General features: G+C 48.7%; 1 protein-coding gene across 1 annotated transcript in view; it reads left to right on the forward strand.

Moving 5' to 3' along the window:
- LOC140388180 (dynein axonemal heavy chain 3-like) overlaps positions 1-22,834 on the forward strand; it is a 1,528,048-nt gene that overhangs the window by 826,311 nt on the left and 678,903 nt on the right. Inside the window, exons 33-34 of the mRNA XM_072471941.1 lie at positions 11,237-11,401; positions 17,172-17,394. Of these exons, the coding sequence (XP_072328042.1) occupies positions 11,237-11,401; positions 17,172-17,394 (388 nt within the window). The remainder of the gene's footprint in view (positions 1-11,236; positions 11,402-17,171; positions 17,395-22,834) is intronic.

The raw sequence follows: 22,834 nt of genomic DNA on the forward strand, positions 1-22,834 counted from the left end.
AAAGGAGCTAGGCAGAAAGCGGGTAATTATAGGCCAGTTAGCTTAACTTCGGTTGTAGGGAAGATGCTGGAATCTATCCTCAAGGAAGAAATAGCGAGGCATCTGGATGGAAATTGCCCATTGGGCAGACGGAGCATGCGTTCATAAAGGGCAGTCCGTGCCTAACTAATTTAGTGGAATTCTTAGAGGACATTACCAGTGCGGTAGGTAACGGGGAGCCAATGGACGTGATATATCTGGATTGTTTTTGACAAGGTGCCACACAAAAGGTGCTGCATAAGATAAAGATGCATGGCATTAAGGGAAAAGTAGTAGCATAGATAGAGGATTTGTTAAATAATAGAAAGCAAAGAGTGGGGATTAATGGGTGTTTCTCTGGTTGGCAATCAGTAGCTAGTGGTGTCCCTCAGGGATCAGTGTTCGGCCCACAATTGTTCACAATTTACATAGATGATTTGGAGTTGGGGACCAAGTGCAACGTATCCAAGTTTGCAGACGACACTAAGATGAGTGGTCAAGCAAAAAGTGCAGAGGATACCGGAAGTCTGCAGAGGGATTTAGATAGGTTAAGTGAATGGGCTAGGGTCTGGCAGATGAAATACAATGTTGACAAATGTGAGGTTATCCATTTTGGTAGGAATAACAGCAAAAGGGATTATTATTTAAATTATAAAATATTAAAACATGCTGCTGTGCAGAGAGACCTGGGTGTGCTCGGGCATGAGTCGCAAAAAGTTGGTTTACAGGTGCAACAGGTGATTAAGACGGCAAATGGAGTTTTGTCCTTCATTGTTAGAGGGATGGAGTTTAAGACTAGGGAGGTCATGCTGCAATTGTATAAGGTGTTAGTGAGGCCACACCTGGAGTATTGTGTTCAGTTTTGGCCTCCTTACCTGAGAAAGGACATACTGGCGCTGGAGGCTGTGCAGAGGAGATTCACTAGGTTAATCCCAGTGCTGAAGGCTTTGGATTATGAGGAGAGGTTGAGTAGACTGGGACTGTACTCGTTGGAATTTAGAAGGATGCGGGGGGTGGATCTTATAGAAACATATAAAATTATGAAAGGAATAGATAGGATAGATGTGGGCAGGTTGTTTCCACTGGTGGGTGAAAGTAGAACTAGGGGGCATAGCCTCAAAATAAGGGGAAGTAGATTTTGGACTGAGATTAGGAGGAACTTCTTCACCCAAAGGGTTGTGAATCTATGGAATTCCTTGCCCAGTGAAGCAGTAGAGGCGCCTTCGTTAAATGTTTTTAAGATAAAGATAGATAGTTTTTTGAAGAATAAAGGGATTAAGGGTTATGGTGTTCGGGCCGGAAAGTGGAGCTGAGTCCACAAAAGATCAGCCATGATCTCATTGAATGGCGGAGCAGGCTCGAGGGGCCAGATGGCCTACTCCTGCTCCTAGTTCTTATGTTATGATCTGTGTTAGTGATATTGGCCGAGGGGGTAAATATTGGACACTGGAATGGATTCCCCAGTTCTTCTTTCAATAGCATCATGGGACATAGATACATAGAAAATAGGAGCAGGAGGAGGCCTTTTGGCCCTTCGAGCCTGCTCTGCCATTCATCCCGATCATGGCTGATCATCCAACTCAATAGTCTAATCCTGCTTTCTCCCCATAGCCTTTGATCCCATTCTCCCAAAGTGCTATATCCAACCGCCGCTTGAATATATTCAAGGTTTTAGCATCAACTACTTCCTGTGGTAATGAATTCCACAGGGTCACCACTCTGTGTGAATAAATGTCTCCTTATCTCTGTCCGAAATGGTTTAACCTGAATCCTCAGACTGTGACCCCTGGTTCTGGACACACCCATCATTGGTAACATCATCCCTGCATCTACCCTGTCTAGTCCTGTTAGAATTTTATAAGTCTCTGTAAGATCCCCCCTCATTCTTCTGAACTCCAGCGAGAACAATCCTAACCCAGTCAATCTCTCCTCATATGACAGTCTCGCCATCCCTGGAATCAGTCTGGTAAACCTTCACTGCACTCCCTCGAGAGCAAGAACATCCTTCCTCAGAGAAGGAGACCAAAACTGCACACAATGCTCCAAGTGTGGCCTCACCAAGGCCCTGTACAATTGCAGCAACACATCCCTGCTTCTATACTCAAAACCTCTTGCAATAAAGGCCAACATACCATTAGCCTTCTTTACCGCCTGCTGTACCTGCTTGCTTACCTTCAGCGACTGATGCACAAAGACATCTAGCTGCACACTCCCCTCTCCCAATTTACAACCATTCAGGTAGTAATCTGCCTTCCTGTTTTTGCTTCCAAAGTGAATAACCTCACACTTATCCAAATTATACTGCATCTGCCATTGATTTGCCCACTTGCCCAATATGTCCAGATCATGCTGAAGGATCCCTGCATCCTCGTCACAATTCATCCTCCCACTGTCGTGTTGGGTGCTCTGCTACACAGACGAACCAACATGGTTGCAGATGGTACAACTCTGTTTTATTACTATCAATAACAACATCTGTAAACTTGTTATTGTGGTTCGTTCATTACCCTTTAACCTGTGGACCCAGCCCTAACACTATCTTGGAGAGGCACTCAGCACATGTTGAATGTCTGAGTGGCTTGCTGTGAGCTCTGTGCCCTGAGCTGTCTCCTGCTGGAATGAGCGGGAACTGTGGTGTTCCCCGTTTTATAGTGCGTGTGATTGGCTGTGATGTTGCGCGTGTGTTGATTGGTCCGTTGATCTGTCCATCAGTGTGTATGTGTGTTTGCACCATGATGCTTATCTGAATATCATGACATCCCCCCTTTTTTACAAAAATATGTGCCTATGTGTTAATAAATATAGATGTGTACTGAGCACAGCTGAATGTGTGGGTGCAATATCTACAACATGTACATGAGGCTAAACTATATACATAGGAAGGTGTCATGTGCAACATAGCAATGAGGTTGTACCATAACAATACAAGTGTAAACATCAAGCATCAAAATAATCTCCTGTAACGACAAAAAGAGAAACATATTAACATTGTGGTACAGAACTTTAATGAGTCCAATGTTCAAACAGGCTCATAAGTCCAGCCTAGTAGGTGGGCGACAAATTCGGGTTGACCGCCTCAAGGGTGGGTCAGGATCCACCGGCTAAGGAATGGGCCTGGCCACAGGCGACAGAGGAATGGGCATGGTGGCAGGAAGCTCCACGAAGTCGACATCAGGGCAACAGGAGGGCGTGGCACTGGTGCATGATCAAGTAGCGAGTGCGGAAGCAGGCGAAGAGCCCGGCGATTGCGCCGGCGAATGGAGCCATCAGGCATGCGAACAAGGAACGAGCGGGGAGCCATGCGTCGGAGAACTTCGGCAGTTGCCGACCAGCCACCCTCTGGTAGGTGGATGCGGACGTTGTCTCCAGGCGCCAAGGCAGGAAGATCAGTTCCCGAGTGTCATGTGCCACCTTCTGCTGAGCACGCTGCTGTCGCATCCTTTGCAGTACTGGAGCATAGTCGGGTGTCGGAACAAGAATGGATGGCACAGTAGTCCTGAGGGCGCGACCCATCAACAGCTGGGCTGGTGAGTGGCCAGTGGCTAGTGGGGCCGAGCGATAGGCCAGCAGGGCTAAGCAGAAGTCAGATCCGGCATCAGCAGCCTTGCAGAGGAGCCGTTTGACGATATGAACGCCCTTTTCCGCCTTGCCATTGGACTGGGGATGCAGAGGGCTGGACGTCACGTGTGTGAAGCCATACGAAGCAGCAAAAGAAGACCATTCTTGGCTTGCAAAACAGGGCCCATTGTCCGACATGACAGTAAGCGGAATGCCATGGCGAGCGAAGGCCTCTTTGCATGCCCTGATGACAGAGGACGATGTCAAAGCGTATGACCTCTGGATAATTCGAAAAGTAATCTATGATGATGACGTAGTCCCTGCCAAGCGCATGAAAAAGGTCCACACCCACCTTCGCCCAGGGGGACGTCACCAACTCATGGGGCTGAAGTGTGTCAGGGGGCTGCGCCGGCTGAAACCTTTGGCAGGTGGGGCAGTTGAGCACCATGTTGGCAATGTCGTCGCTGATGCCCGGCCAGTAGACAGCTTCTCGGGCCCTCCGCCTGCACTTCTCAACCCCGAGATGGCCTTTGTGCAGTTGTTCGAGGACCAGCCTGTGCATGCTGTGTGGAATCACAATCCGGTCCAGCTTCAGGAGGACACCGTCAATGACGGCCAAGTCGTCCCGGACAATGTAGAATTGTGGGCACTGTCCTTTGAGCCACCCTCCCGTCATGTGGCGCATCACACGTTGTAGAAGGGGGTCAGCCGCAGTCTCCCGGCGAATACGCGCCAGACTTGAATCATCAGCTGGCAGATTGGCCGATGTGAAGGCCACATGCGCTTCGACCTGACAGACGAACCACTCCGAGTCGGGCAGTGTGCTCACTGCTCTGGATAGGACATCCGCGATGATGAGGTCCTTTCCCGGGGTGTAGACCAGTTGGAAGTCGTACCTCCGGAGCTTGAGCAGAATGTGATGGAGGCGAGGGGTCATCTCATTTAGGTCCTTTTGTATGATGCTGACCAGGGGGCGATGGTCGGTTTCCACGGTGAACTGAGGGAGAACATACACGTAGTCATGGAACTTATCTATGCCGGTTAACAAACCCAGGCACTCCTTCTCAATCTGCGCATAGCGCTGTTCTGTGTGGGTCATGGCCCGCGAGGCATAGGCGACCGGAGCCCATGATGCAGTGTCATCCTGTTGCAGGAGTACCGCCCCAATGCCGGACTGGCTGGCATCGGTCGAGATCTTCGTATCTCGAGAGGTGTCGAAGAACGCCAATACCGGGGCTGTGGTGAGCTTAATTTTGAGCTCTTCCCATTCCTTCTGGTGTGCGGGCAGCCACTGGAACTCCGTGGTCTTCTTCACTATGTGGCGAAGAGCCGTTGTGTGGGAGGCAAGGTTGGGAATGAACTTCCCCAGGAAGTTGACCATCCCGAGAAAGCGTAGCACTGCTTTCTTGTCTGCCGGCTGCGGCATGGCTGTAATGGCGCTCACTTTGTCTGCATCCAGACGCACTCCTGACCGGGATATGTGGTCCCCCAGAAACTTTAGCTCAGTTTGGCCAAAAGAATACTTGGCTCGGTTGAGGCGCAGGCCGTGTTCTCGTATCCAAGCAAAGACGCGCTGGAGTCGACTGAGGTGCTCCTGTGGTGTGGTGGACCAGATGATGACGTTGTCAACATAGACGCGCACCCCTTTGATGCCCTCCATCATCTGTTCCATAGAACATGAACGATACAGCGCAGTACAGGCCCTTCGGCCCACGATGTTGCACCGAAACAAAAGCCATCTAAACTACACTATGCCATAATCATCCATATGTTTATCCAATAAACTTTTAAATGCCCTCAATGTTGGCGAGTTCACTACTGTTGCAGGTAGGGCATTCCACGGCCTCACTACTCTTTGCGTAAAGAACCTACCTCTGTCCTATATCTATTACCCCTCAGTTTAAAGCTATGTCCCCTCGTGCCAGCCATTTCCATCTGCGGGAGAAGGCTCTCACTGTCCACCCTATCTAACCCCCTGATCATTTTGTATGCCTCTATTAAGTCTCCTCTTCACCTTCTTCTCTCCAACGAAAACAACCTCAAGTCCATCAGCCTTTCCTCATAAGATTTTCCCTCCATACCAGGCAACATCCTGGTAAATCTCCTCTGCACCCGCTCCAAAGCCTCCACGTCCTTCCTATAATGCGGTGACCAGAACTGTACGCAATATTCCAAATGCGGCCGTACCAGAGTTTTGTACAGCTGCAACATGACCTCCTGACTCCGGAACTCAATCCCTCTACCAATAAAGGCCAACACTCCATAGGCCTTCTTCACAACCCTATCAACCTGGGTGGCAACTTTCAGGGATCTATGTACATGGACACCTAGATCCCTCTGCTCATCCACACTTCCAAGAACTTTACCATTAGCCAAATATTCCGCATTTCTGTTGTTCCTTCCAAAGTGAATCACCTCACACTTCTCTACATTAAACTCCATTTGCCACCTCTCAGCCCAGCTCTGCAGCTTATCTATATCCCTCTGTAACCTGCTACATCCTTCCACACTGTCGACAACACCACCGACTTTAGTATCGTCTGCAAATTTACTCACCCACCCTTCTGCGCCCTCCTCTAGGTCATTGATAAAAATGACAAACAGCAACGGCCCCAGAACAGATCCTTGTGGTACGCCACTTGTAACTGAACTCCATTCTGAACATTTCCCATCAACCACCACCCTCTGTCTTCTTTCAGCTAGCCAATTTCTGATCCACATCTCTAAATCTCCCTCAATCCCCAGCCTCCGTATTTTTTGCAATAGCCTACCGTAGGGAACCTTATCAAACGCTTTACTGAAATCCATATACACCACATCAACTGCTCTACCCTCGTCTACCTGTTCAGTCACCTTCTCAAAGAACTCAATAATGTTTGTGAGGCCTGACCTACCCTTCACAAAGCCATACTGACTATCCCTGATCATATTATTCCTATCTAGATGATTGTAAATGTTGTCTCTTATAATCCCCTCCAAGACTTTACCCACTACAGACGTGAGGCTCACCGGTCTATAGTTGCCAGGGTTGTCTCTGCTCCCCTTTTTGAACAAAGGGACCACATTTGCTATCCTCCAGTCCTCAGGCACTATTCCTGTAGCCAATGATGACATAAAAATCAAAGCCAAAGGTCCAGCAATCTCTTCCCTGGCCTCCCAGAGAATCCTAGGATAAATCCCATCAGGCCCCGGGGACTTATCTATTTTCAGCCTGTCCAGAATTGCCAACATCTCTTCCCTACGTACCTCAATGCCATCTATTCTAATAGCCTGTATCACATGATCTGTGAAATACCTCGGATGCCGAGATGATGCCAAACGGCATTCTGTTGTAGCAGTACCTGCTGAAAGGAGTGTTGAAGGTGCACAGCTTCCTGCTGGACTGATCCAGTTGAATCTGCCAAAAAACCTTCGAGGCATCAAGCTTTGTAAAAATTTTAGTCCGGGCCATTTCGCTCGTGATCTCTTCCCGTTTGGGTATGGGGTAGTGTTCCCTCATGATGTTGTTGTTTAGGTTTTTCGAGTCGATGCAGATCCAGAGTTCGCCAGAGGGCTTTTTAACGCACACCATGGAGCTAACCCATGGCATGGGCTCGTGACCCGGGATAGCACTCCTTGGTCCTGGAGATCCTGCAGCTGCTGCTTGAGGCGGTCTTTGAGTGGTGCTGGGACTCTACGAGGTGAGTGAATGACCGGGGTGGCGTCCGGTTTGAGCCGTATTCTGTAAGTGTAGGGCACTGTGCCCATGCCCTCGAATGCCTCCTGGTTGTGGGCGAGGAGCGAGTGGAGCTGTGCCCTAAATTCTGCATCCGGGAAGTCTGACGTGCCTTCTGGAGACAGAGCGTGTACCCGCTGAACCATCTTACAACGGGATGGCCGAATCGGTGGTCTGACCTTCAAGGTGTGGAAGGCTGACCATGCTATTAGGTTGGCGGAGGCACCAGTGTCTAAACGGAATGTGATTGGTGATCGGCTGACCATTAGGGTGGCACACCATTCATCACCCGGATTGTCACTGTTCACTGGCATCGGCTGGTGGATGCTGCTTGGGGACATCTGGTTCCTGTCAATGACCGCAACACGGAAGGCTTCCCGATCGTCTGTATCACCGGTCTGTATATCGTCAGGGTATGACTCGGTGTACGGAGGCTGATGGTCCGCACGTCCCTGCAAGGCTGGTGGAATTGGGGAGCGTAGGCAGGTTGAGCTGCTCGACAGCAGGCAGCGTAGTGGCCCATCTTGCCACAGCGGAGGCATTGTTGGTTCTTTGCTGGACATTGCCGCTTTAAATGTGCAGATCCACAGTTGCCGCACGTCGTGACGTCATGGCGTTCGTTGCGCCATCGTGCATGCACAGTTCGGTCCTGCGTAGAGTGCGCCTGCACGTCACGTCCCTCTGCGTCGACGTCTCTTTTGGTGCGTACAAGCGCGGGAGGCCGCGGAAAGCCCGCGAAATGGCCGCCCTCATCCGGGCCGCGGGCCGGGAGGAACTTGATCGCCTGGACCCGCTCGGTCTCGTAGGACTCCTGCTGTGCCGATTCGGCCGCCTGGAATTGGGAGTAGCGGCTGGTCGCGTTTTCATGGAGGACGCAGGCTTCGATGGCGGTGGCTAGGGTGAGGCTTTTAATTTTGAGGAGCTGCTGGCGTAGGGTGCCCGAGGTGACCCCAAAAACGATCTGGTCCAGAATCATGGAATCGGAGGTGGCCTCTTAACCGCAGGACTGCGCGAGGATACGGAGGTGTGTTAGGAAAGATTGAAAAGGCTCATCCTTACCCTGCAGGCGCTGCTGGAAGAGGTACCTCTCGAAGCTCTCATTTACCTCGACCAGACTTACCTCGAGTTTAAGAAGGACCGTCTTGTACTTCGTCTTGTCCTCACCTTCCGCGAACACCAGGGAGTTGTAGACGTGGATGGCGTGTTGCCCTGCCGTGGAGAGAAGGAGGACGATTTTCCTGGTGTCCGAAGCATTCTCCCTTTCTGTGGCTTCTAGGAAGAACTGGAAGCGCTGTTTAAACAGCTTCCAGTTGACGCCGCGGTTTCCAGCGATTTGGAGCGGCTGCGGCGGGCTGATGGTGTCCATGGCGCAGGATGGCGGATTCCTGCAGATGTGTAGGTAGGTCTCACAGTTACTGGGTTCCAACCCTGGTACTATGTCATGTTGGGTGCTCTGCTACACAGACGAACCAACACGGTTGCAGATGGTATAACTCTGTTTTATTACTATCAATAACATCATCTGTAAACTTGTTACCCTTTAACCTGTGGACCCAGCCCTAACACTATCTTGGAGAGGCACTCAGCACATGGTGAATGTCTAAGTGGCTTGATGTGCGCTCTGTGCCCTGAGCTGTCTCCTGCTGGAATGAGCGGGAACTGTGGTGTTCCCCGTTTTATAGTGTGGTGTGCCCTTGCTTGTGATTGGCTGTGATGTTGCGTGTGTGTTGATTGGTCCATTGATCTGTCCATCAGTGTGTATGTGAGTTTGCACCATGCTGTTTATTTGAATATCATGACACCCACCTAACTTGGTATCATCTGCAAATTTGAGATGTTACGTTTTGTTCCCTCATCCAAATCATTAAAATATATTGTGAATAGCTGCGGTCCCAGCACCGATCACTGTGGTAGCCCACTAGTTACTGCCTGCCAATTTGAAAAGGACCCATTAATCCCTACTCTTTGTTTCCTCTCTGCCAACCAGTTTTCTATCCACCTCAAAACATTTCGCCCAATCCCATGCGCTTTAATTTTGCACAATAATGTCTTATGCAGGACTTTGTCAAACGCCTTCTGAAAGTCCAAATATACCACATCAACTGGCTCCCCCTTGTCAACTGTACTGGTTACATCTTCAAAGAATTCCAACAGATTTGTCAAGCATGATTTTCCCTTCATAAATCCATGCTGACTCTGACTGATCCTGCCACTGCTTTCTAAATGTTCTGCTATAAAGTCCTTGATAATGGTTTCAAGCATTTTCCCCACTACCAATGTCAGGCTTACTGGTCTATAATTCCCTGCTTTCACTCTACTTCCCTTTTTGAATATCGGAGTACGTGAGCTACCCTCCAATCTGCAGGAACTGTTCCAGAGTCTATAGAATCGGGGAAGATGACCACCAATGCATCCACTATTTCCAGAGCCACCTCCTTAAGCACTCTGGGATGCAGATTCTCAGGCCTTGGGGATTTATCCGCCTTCAATCACATCACTTTTTCCAGCACCATTTGTCTACTAATGTTGGTCTCCCTCAGTTCTTCCTTCTCACTAAACCTTTCATTCTCCAGTATTTCTGGAACAGCACGGTAGCCTTGTGGATAGCACAATTGCTTCACAGCTCCAGGGTCCCAGGTTCGATTCCAGCTTGGGTCACTGTCTGTGCGGAGTCTGCACATCCTCCCCGTGTGTGCGTGGGTTTCCTCCGGGTGCTCCGGTTTCCTCCCACAGTCCAAAGATGTGCAGGTTAGGTGGATTGGCCATGATAAATTGCCCTTAGTGTCCAAAATTGCCCTTAGTGTTGGGTGGGGTTGCTGGGTTATGGGGATAGGGTGGCGGTGTTGACCTTGGGTAGGGTGCTCTTTCCAAGAGCCGGTGCAGACTCGATGGGCCGAATGGCCTCCTTCTGCACTGTAAATTCTATAATCTGATTTGTGTCCTCATTTGTGAAGGCAGAACCAAAGTATGTATTCAATTTCTCAGCCATTTCTTTGTCCCTTATGCATTCTCCTGTTTCTGTCTGTAGGGGGCCCATTTTTCTCTTTACCAATCTCTTTCTCTTCACATATCTGTCGAAATTCTTCATGTCAGTCTTTATGTTCCCTGCAATCTTCCTTTCGTACTTGACTTTCCCCTTCTTAATCAATCCCTTCGTCCTTTTTTGCTGAATTCTAAACTGCTCCCAATCCTCAGACCTATTATTTTTCTTGGCCAATCTGTATGCTTCTTCCTTGGATCGGATACTACTTCTAATTTTCTTTGTAAGCCATGGATTGGCCCTCTGCAATGAACAGTCGCTGTAGTTACCCTTTGACATCCATCGGAGAGGACAGCATGGGTCTCTGTTTAATGTAACATCTGAATGACAATGACAACTCTGACAGTGCAGCACTCCCTCAGTATAATACCGAGATATGTTTCTCACAACGTATCTGGGGGTTACTGCATGACATTACTAGTAATAAAAAATTCTTAAACAGAATAAATAAGATTTCTTCTAAAAACCCTCTGAGCGCTGCTTCCTCAGCGCCAGGGACCTGGATTCGATTCCAGCCTTGGGTGACTGTATATGTGGAGTTTGTACATTCTCCCCGTGTATGCGTGGGTTTCCTCCGGGTGCTCGGGTTTCTTCACACAGACAGATCTGCAGGTTAAGTGGATTGCTACTGCTAAATTGCCCCTTAGTGTCTAGAGATGTGCAAGTTAGGTGGGGTTATGGGGCTACACAGATAGGGCGGGGGAGTAGGCCTTGGTAAAATGCTCTTTCAGAGGGCAGATGCAGACTCAATGGGCCGATTGGCCTCCTTCTGCGCTGTAGGGATTCTATGGATTCACCAGTCCTCCTGATATTCTGATTTCTGAGTATTTTTATAAAGTATTGTTGATTACCTCATGATTCCGACTTCTTAACCATGCTAATTCCTCCTTTATTTTTCTTTCCAGTTCCTCTCCCATGATATCCCACTTTTTGACAGCATTATTTCTGATCTCTTCCCTGGGGTGGTTTTGCCCACGCGTCATCACGGGAACCTGGAAATTTCCATCCGAGAAATCATTCACGGATTTAACCTTCAGCCATCGCCCTGGTTCATTGAGAAAATCATCCAGGTGAGAGCATGATGCCATTTAGTGCGATTTCTCAATATCGATGAGAATGAGGCCTGAGCTGTCTGAGACTGGGAAGGTTCCAGGTTATATTCCGGCTGCAGGGGCTTGCGATTCTGGATTAAATCTCAGCTCTGTCAGGATTTGGACCAGAGCTTTGAATTTCAATCAGAAGGGCCAAGTGTGGACATCCTATTTGTCTTCCATCTTGTGCCAGGTGGGGACATTCCCAGGACCTTTCAAGGAATGTGGCCCATTTACAGCTTTGGAAATAGAAATAAAATCAGTTAAAACCAATGAGTTTGTTTTGAGATCTTGTGATGGTGGCGTTTACTCTGTTAGCAAGTTAATCATTCTGTTCAAGGTCGGATGGCCCAGGGGCCCATTCCAACTACCCAAGTGAAGCCATACATACCTAGTATCCAAGTCATTATATTTATCAGTTAGAGCAGTGGTCTTGGTACTGTTCCTTGGGAAGCATTACTGTCCACCATCATCAGAGTCTCCTCTCCATGTGTTCCATTCATCCTGGGATTGCTACCTGAGCCACAAACAAATTGGCATCACTTGTGGCTCAAAGATTGGTGTGGGAGAAATGGGGTTCAATTCCCGGGGAACTAGGGAAAGTGGGAGCTGTACCGTTGAGATGGTCTTCACCTGATGTGGTTGGGATTGGTATTCTGGTGATGGTATAACTGGGGTGCCAGTAGAACTATAGAATTCCTACAGTGCAGAAGGAGGCCATTTGGTCATCGAGTCTGCACCAAGACCACCACACAAACTCCACACAATCACCCAAAGCGGGATTCGAAGCCGGGTCGACGGAGCTGTGAGGCTGCGGTGCTAACCACTGTGCCGTGATGGCTTTAAACTAAATAAGAGCGAGCGGGTGGAGGACTCGGGGAAATCATGTAAGAGGTCATATGGTAAAATTAAGAAAAGGATCAAGACAATTGAGCAGAAGAGCTACATGGATAATGATAACCAGAGTGTGGCAGGAAGGGACTGGGCACTAGAAGATCAGGCATAATTTGCAAGAATAGTAAAAAGAATCAAAATTAAAGGGTCTGTATCAGAATCCATGCAGCATTCATAACAAAACAGATGAACTGACAGCATAAACAGAGATAAATATATAGAACCTAACAGCTATTTCAGAGACATGGATGCATAGTGACCAGGACTGGAACACGGATGTATTAAGGATATATGACATTTCAGAAGGACAAAGAAACTTGGACAAGGTGGTAGCGTAGTTTTTTTTTTTTTAATTCCAATTAAGAGGAAATTTAGCATGGCCAATCCACCTACACTGCACATCTTTGGGTTGTGGGGGCAAAACCCACGCAAACACGGGGAGAATGTGCAAACTCCACATAGACACTGACCCAGAGCCGAGATGGAACCTGAGACCTCGGCGCCGTGAGGCAGCACTGCTAACCACTGTGCCACAGTGCTGCCCTGGGTGATAGGGTAGTTGTGTTAATTAACAACGACATTAGTACAGTACTGAGACATGAGCTTAGTTCAAAAGATTGGGATGCAGAATCGGTTTGGGTAGAGATAAAAAACAACAAAGGTAAGAAGTCACTTGTGGGAGTAGTTTACAGGCTCCATAACAGTAGCTACTGGAGGATATATACAGGAAGAAATACAGGGTCTTGTAAGAAGACTACTGTAATAATCATGGGTGACCTTAATCTTCATATAGATTGGACAAATCAGATTGGTAAAGTCGCCTGGAAAATGAATTCATAGCATGCATTCAGGGCAATTTCTTAAAACAGTGCATTCTAATGTCAACCTAGAGCTGGTAATGCACAATGAGACAGAATTAATTAATTAGTGGCCTCAAAGTAAAGGAACCTCTCAGCAATAACGATCATAACATGATACATTTTCACATGTGGGTGTGGCTCTAAGAGTAGTGACTTAAACTTCAATAAAGGTAATTACAATGGTATGAGGATAGAGTTAGCTAAAGTAAACTGGGAAAATAGGTTCAAAGGTAGGACAGTAGAGAGAACAGTCACAAATATTTAACAAGATATTTCATAACTCTCAGCAAAGATATATTCCATTGAGAAAGAAAGACTCGATGAGAAGGATGAACCATCCCTGGTCAACAGAGGAAATTAAAGATAGTAAATAATTGTGAGAAAAAGAGTACATACTGTGAACATTAGTGGTAGGTGAGAATGTTTTTAGAAATCTCCAAAAAATGAACAAATCATAAGGGGGGAGAAATTAGAGTATGAGTGAAAGCTAGCTAGAACTATAAAAACACATGGTAAGAGTTTCTAAAAAAATTTTTTTTAGAAGAGTAACCAAGCATTGGTCCCTGAGAGGGTGGACCTGGGGAAGTAATAATGGAAATCATAAAATGGTGGAAGAATTGGACGGTATTTTGTGGCTGTCTTCACTACAGAAGCCACAAAAATATACCGAAAATACTTCAAATTGGATGGGTAGATCGTAAAACAATCACAATCATGAGGAGAAATGTATTGGGAAAACTATTGGAATTACAGTTTGACAAGTACGCTGGACCAAATGGCCTGTACTCTCGGGTCAGAAAAGAAATAGCTGTGGAGTTAGTAGGTGAATTGGTTATGATCTTCCAAAGTTTCCTAGATTTCGGAAAGATCCCAGTGGATTGGAAAATTGCCGGCTGCCGAATTCTCCGGCACTGAAAATTCGGCGGGGGCGGGAATCGCGCCGGTCAGCGGGCCCCCCCCCGGCGATTCTCCGGCCCGCGATGGGCCGAAGTCCCGCTGCTGTCATGCCAGTCCCGCCGGCGTGAATAAATCCACCTACCTTACCGGCGGGACTAGCGGCGTGGGTGGGCTCCGGGGTCCTGGAGGGGGGTGCAGGGCGATCTGACCCTGTGGGGTGCCCCCATGGTGGCCTGGCCCGCGATCGGGGCCCACCGATCCGCGGGCGGGCCTGTGCCGTGGGGGCACTCTTTTCCTTCCGCCTTGGCCATAGCCTCCGCGATGGCCGATGCGGACGTGACCCCACCCTGCGCATGCGCAGGGATGACGTCAGCAGCCGCTGAGGGCTTGGCCCCTAAAGGTGCGGAGTGGTTCACGCCACTCCCTCCCACCGGGACCCCCCGCCACGCCGGGTAGGGGAGAATCTCGGCCAAGGGGAAATTTAGCATGGCCAATCCACCTAACCTGCACATCTTTGGGTTGTGGGGGCAAAACCCACGCAAACACGGGGAGAATGTGGTGCACGTGAAACTGGACCCGGGCCCTCCGGAGGACATATTTGAGGTCTCGGGATCAGCCGGGGTTGGAAACGGGCGGGGAGGCAGATATTGTAGCCTTCGCCTTGTTGATCGCCCGAAGTCGGATCCTGTTAGAGAGGAGATCAACCTCTCCACCCTGTGCCCTGGCGTGGCGAGGGGACCTGCTGGAATTCTTGATGCTTGAAAAGGTCAAATTTGAACTGAGGGGAAGGATGGAGGGGTTCTCCAATTCATGGGCGTTATTCATTATGCACTTTCAAGAATTGGATCACATCGAACATTAAGGGGGGGCTGCTGGGACGGTTGGGGACTGGGGGACTGTATGTGTTTATGGTGACTATGGGGGATTCCTGATTCCTTTTTGTCATTTGTTTATGTTAACATGCGGGTTAATGTTTGGGGGTTGGTGGGAGGATGGGATCGTTGTTATTGATATGGGGATTGACATTGCATTTGTTACTGATTATTGTTTATTGTTGGGTGTAAATATAGGAGAAAATGTGAAAATGGAGGAGGATAAAAATCTTTTTTTTTTTTAAATTGACTGTTTCCCGTCCTTAAGCCCAATTTTGCATCCAAGTTGACAGGGCCTCATTTTCTCAATTTTGTTAACCAACCTTTTTGTATGTTGTACTTTATTGAACACTTTCTGGACATCCATAAAGACAACATCTATTGCATTCATCAACCTGCTCTCTGTTACTTCATCAAAATATTCAATCAAATTAGTCAAGCCCATTTTTTCCTCTAATTACCCACCACTAATGTCAAACCCACCACCCTGTAGTTGCTAGAAATGTCCCTTTGTCCTTTCTTAAATCCAATCCTCTGAAACTTCTTTGTGTCTGGGGAAGATTGGAAAATTATGACATAGAATCATAGAATTTACAGTGCAGAAGGGGACCATGCGGTTCATCGAATCTGCACTGTCTCTTGGAACGAGCACCCCACTTAAGTCCACGCCTCCACCCTATCCCTGTAACCCAATAACCCCAGCTAACTTAATTTTTTGGACACTAAGGGAAATTTATCATGGCCATACCTAACCTGCACATCTTTGGACTGTGGGAGGAAACCAGAGCACCCGGAGGAAACCCACGCACACACAGGGAGGATGTGCAGACTCGGCACAGACAGTGACCCAAGCTGGGAATCGAACCTGGGATCCTGGAGCTGTGAAGCAACTGTGCTAACCACTGTGCTATCACGCTGCCACAAACTCTTCTGTCCACCACTTCCTTTCGCAATGAATTTGAACTGGGAGACATATCCACTCGAGATACAGGCAGCCTTTCCAGTACCTCCTTTCCAGTACCTCCTTCCCATCAATCGTCACCCCATCCATTACCTCCACTATCTCCACCTCTCCAATATTTTTAACACCGATACAAAGTATTTCTTAAGTATTCATGCCTGGCCCTGTGCCTCTTGGCATATATCACATTTGTTCCTAATAAGTCCTATAGTATCTCTTGCTATTTATGTGCCGGCAGCGGGATTCTCCGTTCCCGCAACTGACCATTGGATTCACCGCACCCCTGAGCCGAAACGGCGGCCGCGCCAGGGCGGAGAATCCATTTCCCCGCATGGAATCGGGACCGGCATCGGTTCCCCGATTCTCCGGGCTCCGAAAAGCGGCGTAATCCGCACCGCATATCACCTACCTGCGGCCATTGCTGGAGTCCCGTCCCGCCATTCTCCGCCCCCGACCGGCCGAAGTCCCGACGGCGTGGATCACTCATGGTCCTGCCGATCAGGATACTAGCATGACAGCTGCGGACTCAGTCCGTGGCCGCCATGGTCAGGAGCGGGCCAATCGGAGGGGAGGGGGGCCCAGGGTATTTCTGGGCAGGCGGTCAGGGTCGGGCGCATGGCCGATCGGGGGCACTATGTTTTAGGTCCAGCTGTGTCTGAGTCCGCTGTGCAGAACAGCGTGGCCGCTGGAGGGCGTGGCCGCTGGAGGCCGGCGCTGTGCGCAGCCTCTGACCCGGAGGTGCGGGGGCCCGTATCTGCAGCAAAAGCTGCTAGTTTTACAACGGGTTATGAATATGTGGCCCTTTCACGCCAGTTTTTGTGGCGTGAAAGGCCACAGTTTTTACAACGGCGTGGGGACATAGTCCCAAAAACAGAGAATTCAGCCCAATGGCCACTCCAAGCTGTTGGGAAATGCATGGGCGTGCGTGCGCTGCCGGCGGGGAGGAGGAAAACCAGCTGACGGAGAATCCCGCAGCATCCTTCTTTTCTCACATTTTCTCTTTACCCAGTCTTATTTTGCTCTTCACCTCTTTTGCTCAACCCATTGTAATTGACTTGATTCACACTTGGGAGAATTCACCTACCATGCATCGTTTTGTTTGAACTGACTAACACTCCCGGTACAGTATTAACAATTGAAAATTCTCCAGGCCTTTTGTTAATAGTCTGACTCAAACCTCCAGAGTGCGGAATTGTTACTGCTGCAATTTTGTTATCAAACAGGATAAATGAAAGTTATGAAAGCTAGATTGTTTTTGTCCTCAGATTTATGAAATGATGCTGGTTCGTCATGGCTTCATGCTGGTTGGGAATCCTCTGGGGGGTAAGACGTGTGCGCTCAAAGTGCTCGCTGGCGTGTTGGAGTTGCTGGAGGTGAAAGGCCTGATGGATGAACACAGAGTGCAGTACATCATCATCAATCCAAAAGCTATCACCATGGGTCAACTGTACGGCAGCTTTGATCCAGTCTCACATGAGTGGAGTGATGGTGAGTGTGGGCTTCACTGGGATGTATATGGGGACACGTTCAACTCCAGCCAGCAGCACACTAATTACGCAAACAAGTAGTTCCAGAACTAATCTCACAAATATTTTTCGTGTCTATAATTCAGTTATCAAAAGTCACTGGATGGGATTTTCCAACCCTTCCCACCAGCAGGATTTTCCAGTCCCACAGAAGCCGCCCCCCTGCTGCAGATTTCCCGGCGGCGAGACAGGCGAACCACGCTAAATGTGTAGACTCCGGAGGAACTGGAAGATCCCCCAGTGGCCAATGGCCTCCCACCTCTGCCCCAGGAAAACCAGCCACAGGTGTGGGGGGGAAAGGGGCTGGAAAATTCCGGCCATTCACTTTGGAATTGAGTTTTGTGAAGAAAACTGCAAAGAAAAATGTCTTGTGGACAAATGTTAAAATGTTAGGTGACGCATTTCCTGAATTGTAAAACAGAACTGATAGATTTGAAAGAGTATATTGAATAATGAGTTGGATTTAGTCAATGGACAGAAACTACATTACGGACATAGCCATATCCTTTCACAGCTGTTTAAAATCCATGGGTGCAATTTTCCCACCACGTTGCGGCCATGGCGATCAGGGCACACTGGGACCGTTGTGGGAGAGACCCAAATCGGCCTTCACGCCCGGCACAAAACCACCCGACCCACAACACCCGTTGCGATCTGGATCATGCCTAGTTCATTTAAATAGGTGCCGCCGGGTTGAGGCTGCATTCTCCCGGTGCCCGGAGGTCCGCAGCCACATCTGCAAGGCCTCACCCACTTCCGATTAATACTAGTCTCCACAAGCGGAGGCCAGACGTTATAGAACATAGAACATTACAGCGCAGTACAGGCCCTTCGGCCCTCGATGTTGCACCAACCTGTGAAACCAATCTAAAGCCCATCTACACTATTCCCTTATCATCCATATGTTTATCCAATGATCATTTAAATGCCCTTAATGTTGGTGAGTCCACGACTGTTGCAGGCAGGGCATTCCACGCCCTTACTACTCTCTGAGTTAAGAACCTACCTCTGTCATCTGTCCTATATCTATCTCCCCTCAATTTAAAGCTATGTCCCCTCGTGCTAGCCATCACCATCTGAGGAAAAAAGCTCTCACTGTCCACCCTATCTAATCCTCTGATCATCTTGAATGTCTCAATTAAGTCACCTCTTAACCTTCTTCTCTCTAACGAAAACAGCCCTAAGTCCCTCAGCCTTTCCGCATAAGATCTTCCCTGCATATCAGGCAACATCCTGGTAAATCTCCTCTGCACCCTTTCCAATGCTTCCACATCCTTCCAATGCGGCGACCAGAACTGCACGCAATACTCCAAATGCGGCTGCACCAGAGTTTTGTACAGCTGCAACATGACCTCATGGCTCCGAAACTCAATCCCTCTACCAATAAAAGCTAACACACCGTATGCCTTCTTAACAACCCTATCAACCTGGGTGGCAACTTTCAGGGATCTATGTACATGGACACCGAGATCTCTCTGCTCATCCACACTACCAAGAATCTTACCATTAGCCCAGTACTCTCTATTCCTGGTACTCTTTCCAAAATGAATCACCTCACACTTTTCTGAATTAAACTCAATTTGCCACCTCTCAACCCAGCTCTGCAGCTTATCTATGTCCCTCTGTAACCTGCAACATCCTTCCACACTGTCCACAACTCCACCGACTTCAGTGTCATCTGCAAATTTACTCATCCATCCTTCTACACCCTCCTCCAGGTCATTTATAAAAATGACAAACAGCAGTGGCCCCAAAATAGATCCTTGTGGTACAACGCTAGTAACTGAACTCCAGGTTCAACATTTCCCATCAACCCCACCACCCTCTGTCTTCTTACGGCTTGCCAATTTCCGATCCAAACCGCTAAATCACCCTGAATCCCCAGCCTCCGTATTTTCTGCAATAGCCTACCGTGGGGAACTTTATCAAACTCTTTAATAAAGTCCAGATACACCACATCAATTGCTTTACCCTCGTCCACCTGTTTGGTGACCTTCTCAAAGAACTCAATAAGGTTTGTGAGGCACGACCTACCCTTCATAAAACCGTGTTGACTATCCCTAATCAAATTATTTCTTTCCAGATGATTATAAATCCTATCTCTTATAAACCTTTCCAAGACTTTGCCCGCAACAGAAGTAAGACTCACTGGTCTATAGTTACCAGGGTTGTCTCTACTCCACTTCTTGAACAAGGGGACAACATTTGCTATCCTCCAGTCTTCTGGCACTATCCCTGTAGACAATGACATCATAAAGATCAAAGCCAAAGGCTCAGCAATCTCCTCCCTAGATTCCCAGAGATTCCTAGGATAAATCTCATTCGGCCCAGGGGACTAATCTATTTTCACACTTTCCAGAATTGCTAACTCCTCCTCCTTATGAACCTCAAGCCCTTCTAGTCTAGTAGCCTGAATATCAGTATTCTCCTCGACAACATTGTCTTTTTCCTGTGTGAATACTGACAAAAAATATTCATTTATCACCTCTCCTATCTCATCGGACTCCAAGCACAACTTCCCACTACTGTCCTTGCCCTACTCTTACCCTCGTCATTCTTTTATTCCTGACATACCTACAGAAAGCTTTAGGGTTATCCATGATCCTACCTGCCAAAGACTTCTCATCTCCCTTCCTGGCTCTTCTTAGCTCTCTCTTTAGGTCCTTCCTAGCTAACTTGTAAGTCTTGAGCGCCCTAACAGAACCTTCACGTCTCATCTTTACTTAAGCCTCCGTCTTCCTCTTGACAAGTAATTCAACTACTTTAGTAAACCACGGTTCCCTCACTCGACCACTTCCTCCCTGCCTGACAGGTACATACTTATCAAGAACACGCAGTAGCTGTTCCTTGAACAAGCTCCACATTTCAATTGTGCCCATCCCCTGCAGTTTCCTTCACCATCCTATGCATCCTAAGTCTTGCCTCATTGCATCATAATTGCCTTTCCCCCAGATATAACTCTTGCCCTGCGGTCTATACCGATCCCTTTCTATCGCTAAAGTAAACGTAACCGAATTCTGGTCACTATGACCAAAGTGCTCACCTACCTCCAAATCTAACACCTGTCCTGGTTCATTACCCAGTACCAAATCCAATATGGCCTCGCCTCACGTTGGCCTATCTACATACTGTGTCAGGAAACCCTCCTGCACACATTGGACAAAAACGAACCCATCTAAAGTACTCGAACTATAGCGTTTCCAGTCAATATTTGGAAAGTCCCCCATAACAACTACCCTGTTACTTACGCTCCTATCCAGAATCATCTTTGCAATTCATTCCTCTACATCTCTGGAATTTTTTGGAGGCCTATAGAAAACACCCAACAGGGTGACCTCTCCTTTCCTGTTTCTAACCTCAGCCCATACTACCTCAGTAGACGAGTCCTCATCAAACGTCCTTTCTGCCATCATAATACTGTCCTTGACTAACAATGCCACCCCTCCCCCTCTTTTACCACCTTCCCTGAGCTTACTGAAATATCGAAACCCCGGAAACTGCAACAATCATTCCTGTCCCTGCTCTATCCATGTCTCCAAATGGCCACAACATCGAAGTCCCAGGTATCAACCCATGCTGCAAGTTCACCCACCTTCTTCCGGATGCTCCTGGCGTTGAAGTAGACACACTTTAAACCACCTTCCTGCCTGCCGGTACACTCCTGCAACCTTGAAACCCTACTCATGATCTCACTACTCTCAACCTTCTGTACACTGGAGCTAAAATCCTGGAGCCAAACTAGTTTAAACCCTCCCGAAGAACATTAGCAAATTTCCCCCCCAGGATATTGGTACCCCCCTGGTCCAGGTGCAGACCATCCCGTTTGTAGAGGTCCCACCTACCCCAGAATGAGCCCCAATTATCCAGGTATCTGAAACCCTCCCTCCTGCACCATCCCTGTAGCCACGTATTCAACTCCTCTCTCTCCCTATTCCTCGTCTCGCTAGCATATGGCACGGGTAACAACCCAGAGATAATAACTCTGTTTGTTCTAGCTGTAAGATTCCACCCTAGCTCCCTGAAGTCCTGCCTTACATCCCTAACCCTTTTCCTACCTATGTCGTTGGTGCCTATGTGGACCACGACTTGGGGCTGCTCCTCCTCCCCCTTAAGGATCCCGAAAACACGATCCGAGATATCACGGACTCTGGCACCTGGGAGGAAACACACCAACCGAGAGTCCCTCTCGTTCCCAAAGAATCTCCTATCTATCCCCCTAACTATGGAGTCTCCAATGACTAATGCTCTACTCCTCTCCCCCTTCCCTTCTGAGCAACAGGGCCAGACTCTACCCCATGGCTTATCCCTGGTAAGTCGTCCCCCCCACCAGTATCCAAAGCGGTATACATTTTAGTGAGAGGAACAACCACAGGGGATCCCTGTACTGACTGCTTCCTCCCAGCCCCTCTCACCGTCACCCTGTAACTACATCCCTGAAGCTTCTATCTATGACCACCTCTGCCTCCCGAATGATCCGAAGTTCATCCAACTCCAGTTCCAGTTCCCTAACGCGGTTTCTGAGGAGCTGGAGATGGGTGCACTTCCCACAGGGGAAATCAGCAGGGACACTGACGGCGCCCCTCACCTCAAACATTCTGCAGGGGGATCATTGCACTGCCTTCCCTGCCATGCCCCCGAGATAACTTGCGGTAAAAACAAGAAAAAGAAATAAAGAGCTTACCTGATATTCACTCAACCCCTTAGTTTAGAGAAGGTGGAAGGGTGGGGGACACTACAAGTGTAGTGTCTCGGGTTTAGCAACCGCCCAAGTTATATACAGGTACTAACAAATCTTCCCAGAAATCCCCACGGCCGACTTCCGGTTTCCTGCTGCTCTGAAACAAAAACAACTCCGAAAAAAAGTTAGTTTAAAATAAAAATTCAGCTCTCCTTACCAAAAAATCACTCTCCTCTCTGCCTGCTCCGCTGGAAGAATGGCCTCTCGGGGAGTCTTGGAGGCCAATAAAGCCCCCTGGATGGTCAGGGTCAGGGATAGGGCAGTACTCTCTGATATTGGACCATTAATGGAGGAGCATTGCAGAGGGCATCGGCATCATGGTACAGACAATGGGGAGCTGCCAGGGCTGGCCTAGCCATATGTTGCAGGGGCGTCACCCCAGTTCGCCCTACATCCCAAGGTGACCCCCAGGACCCTACGGGCAACTTCCGGGAGGAAAGAGCACCGGAAGCCAGCATGGGCGGCGGGCACCAGCTATCCGGAATCTCCCCCTCTTGACAGCGTCACGTCTTGGGGTCAGTGGGCGGAACAGGGTGACATGGTGGGGGACGTACCACAGGCAAGTTGATTGGGGCACTCTGGCCCCAGGACCTCCAGAGGACGCACACTAGGGGCATCAAAGTCCACAGGGTGCGGGAAGCAGCAGGCTACCTCCATCGCTGAT

This window comes from Scyliorhinus torazame, chromosome 13, assembly GCF_047496885.1.
Source record: "Scyliorhinus torazame isolate Kashiwa2021f chromosome 13, sScyTor2.1, whole genome shotgun sequence".
NCBI classification, from domain to species: Eukaryota; Metazoa; Chordata; class Chondrichthyes; order Carcharhiniformes; family Scyliorhinidae; genus Scyliorhinus; species Scyliorhinus torazame.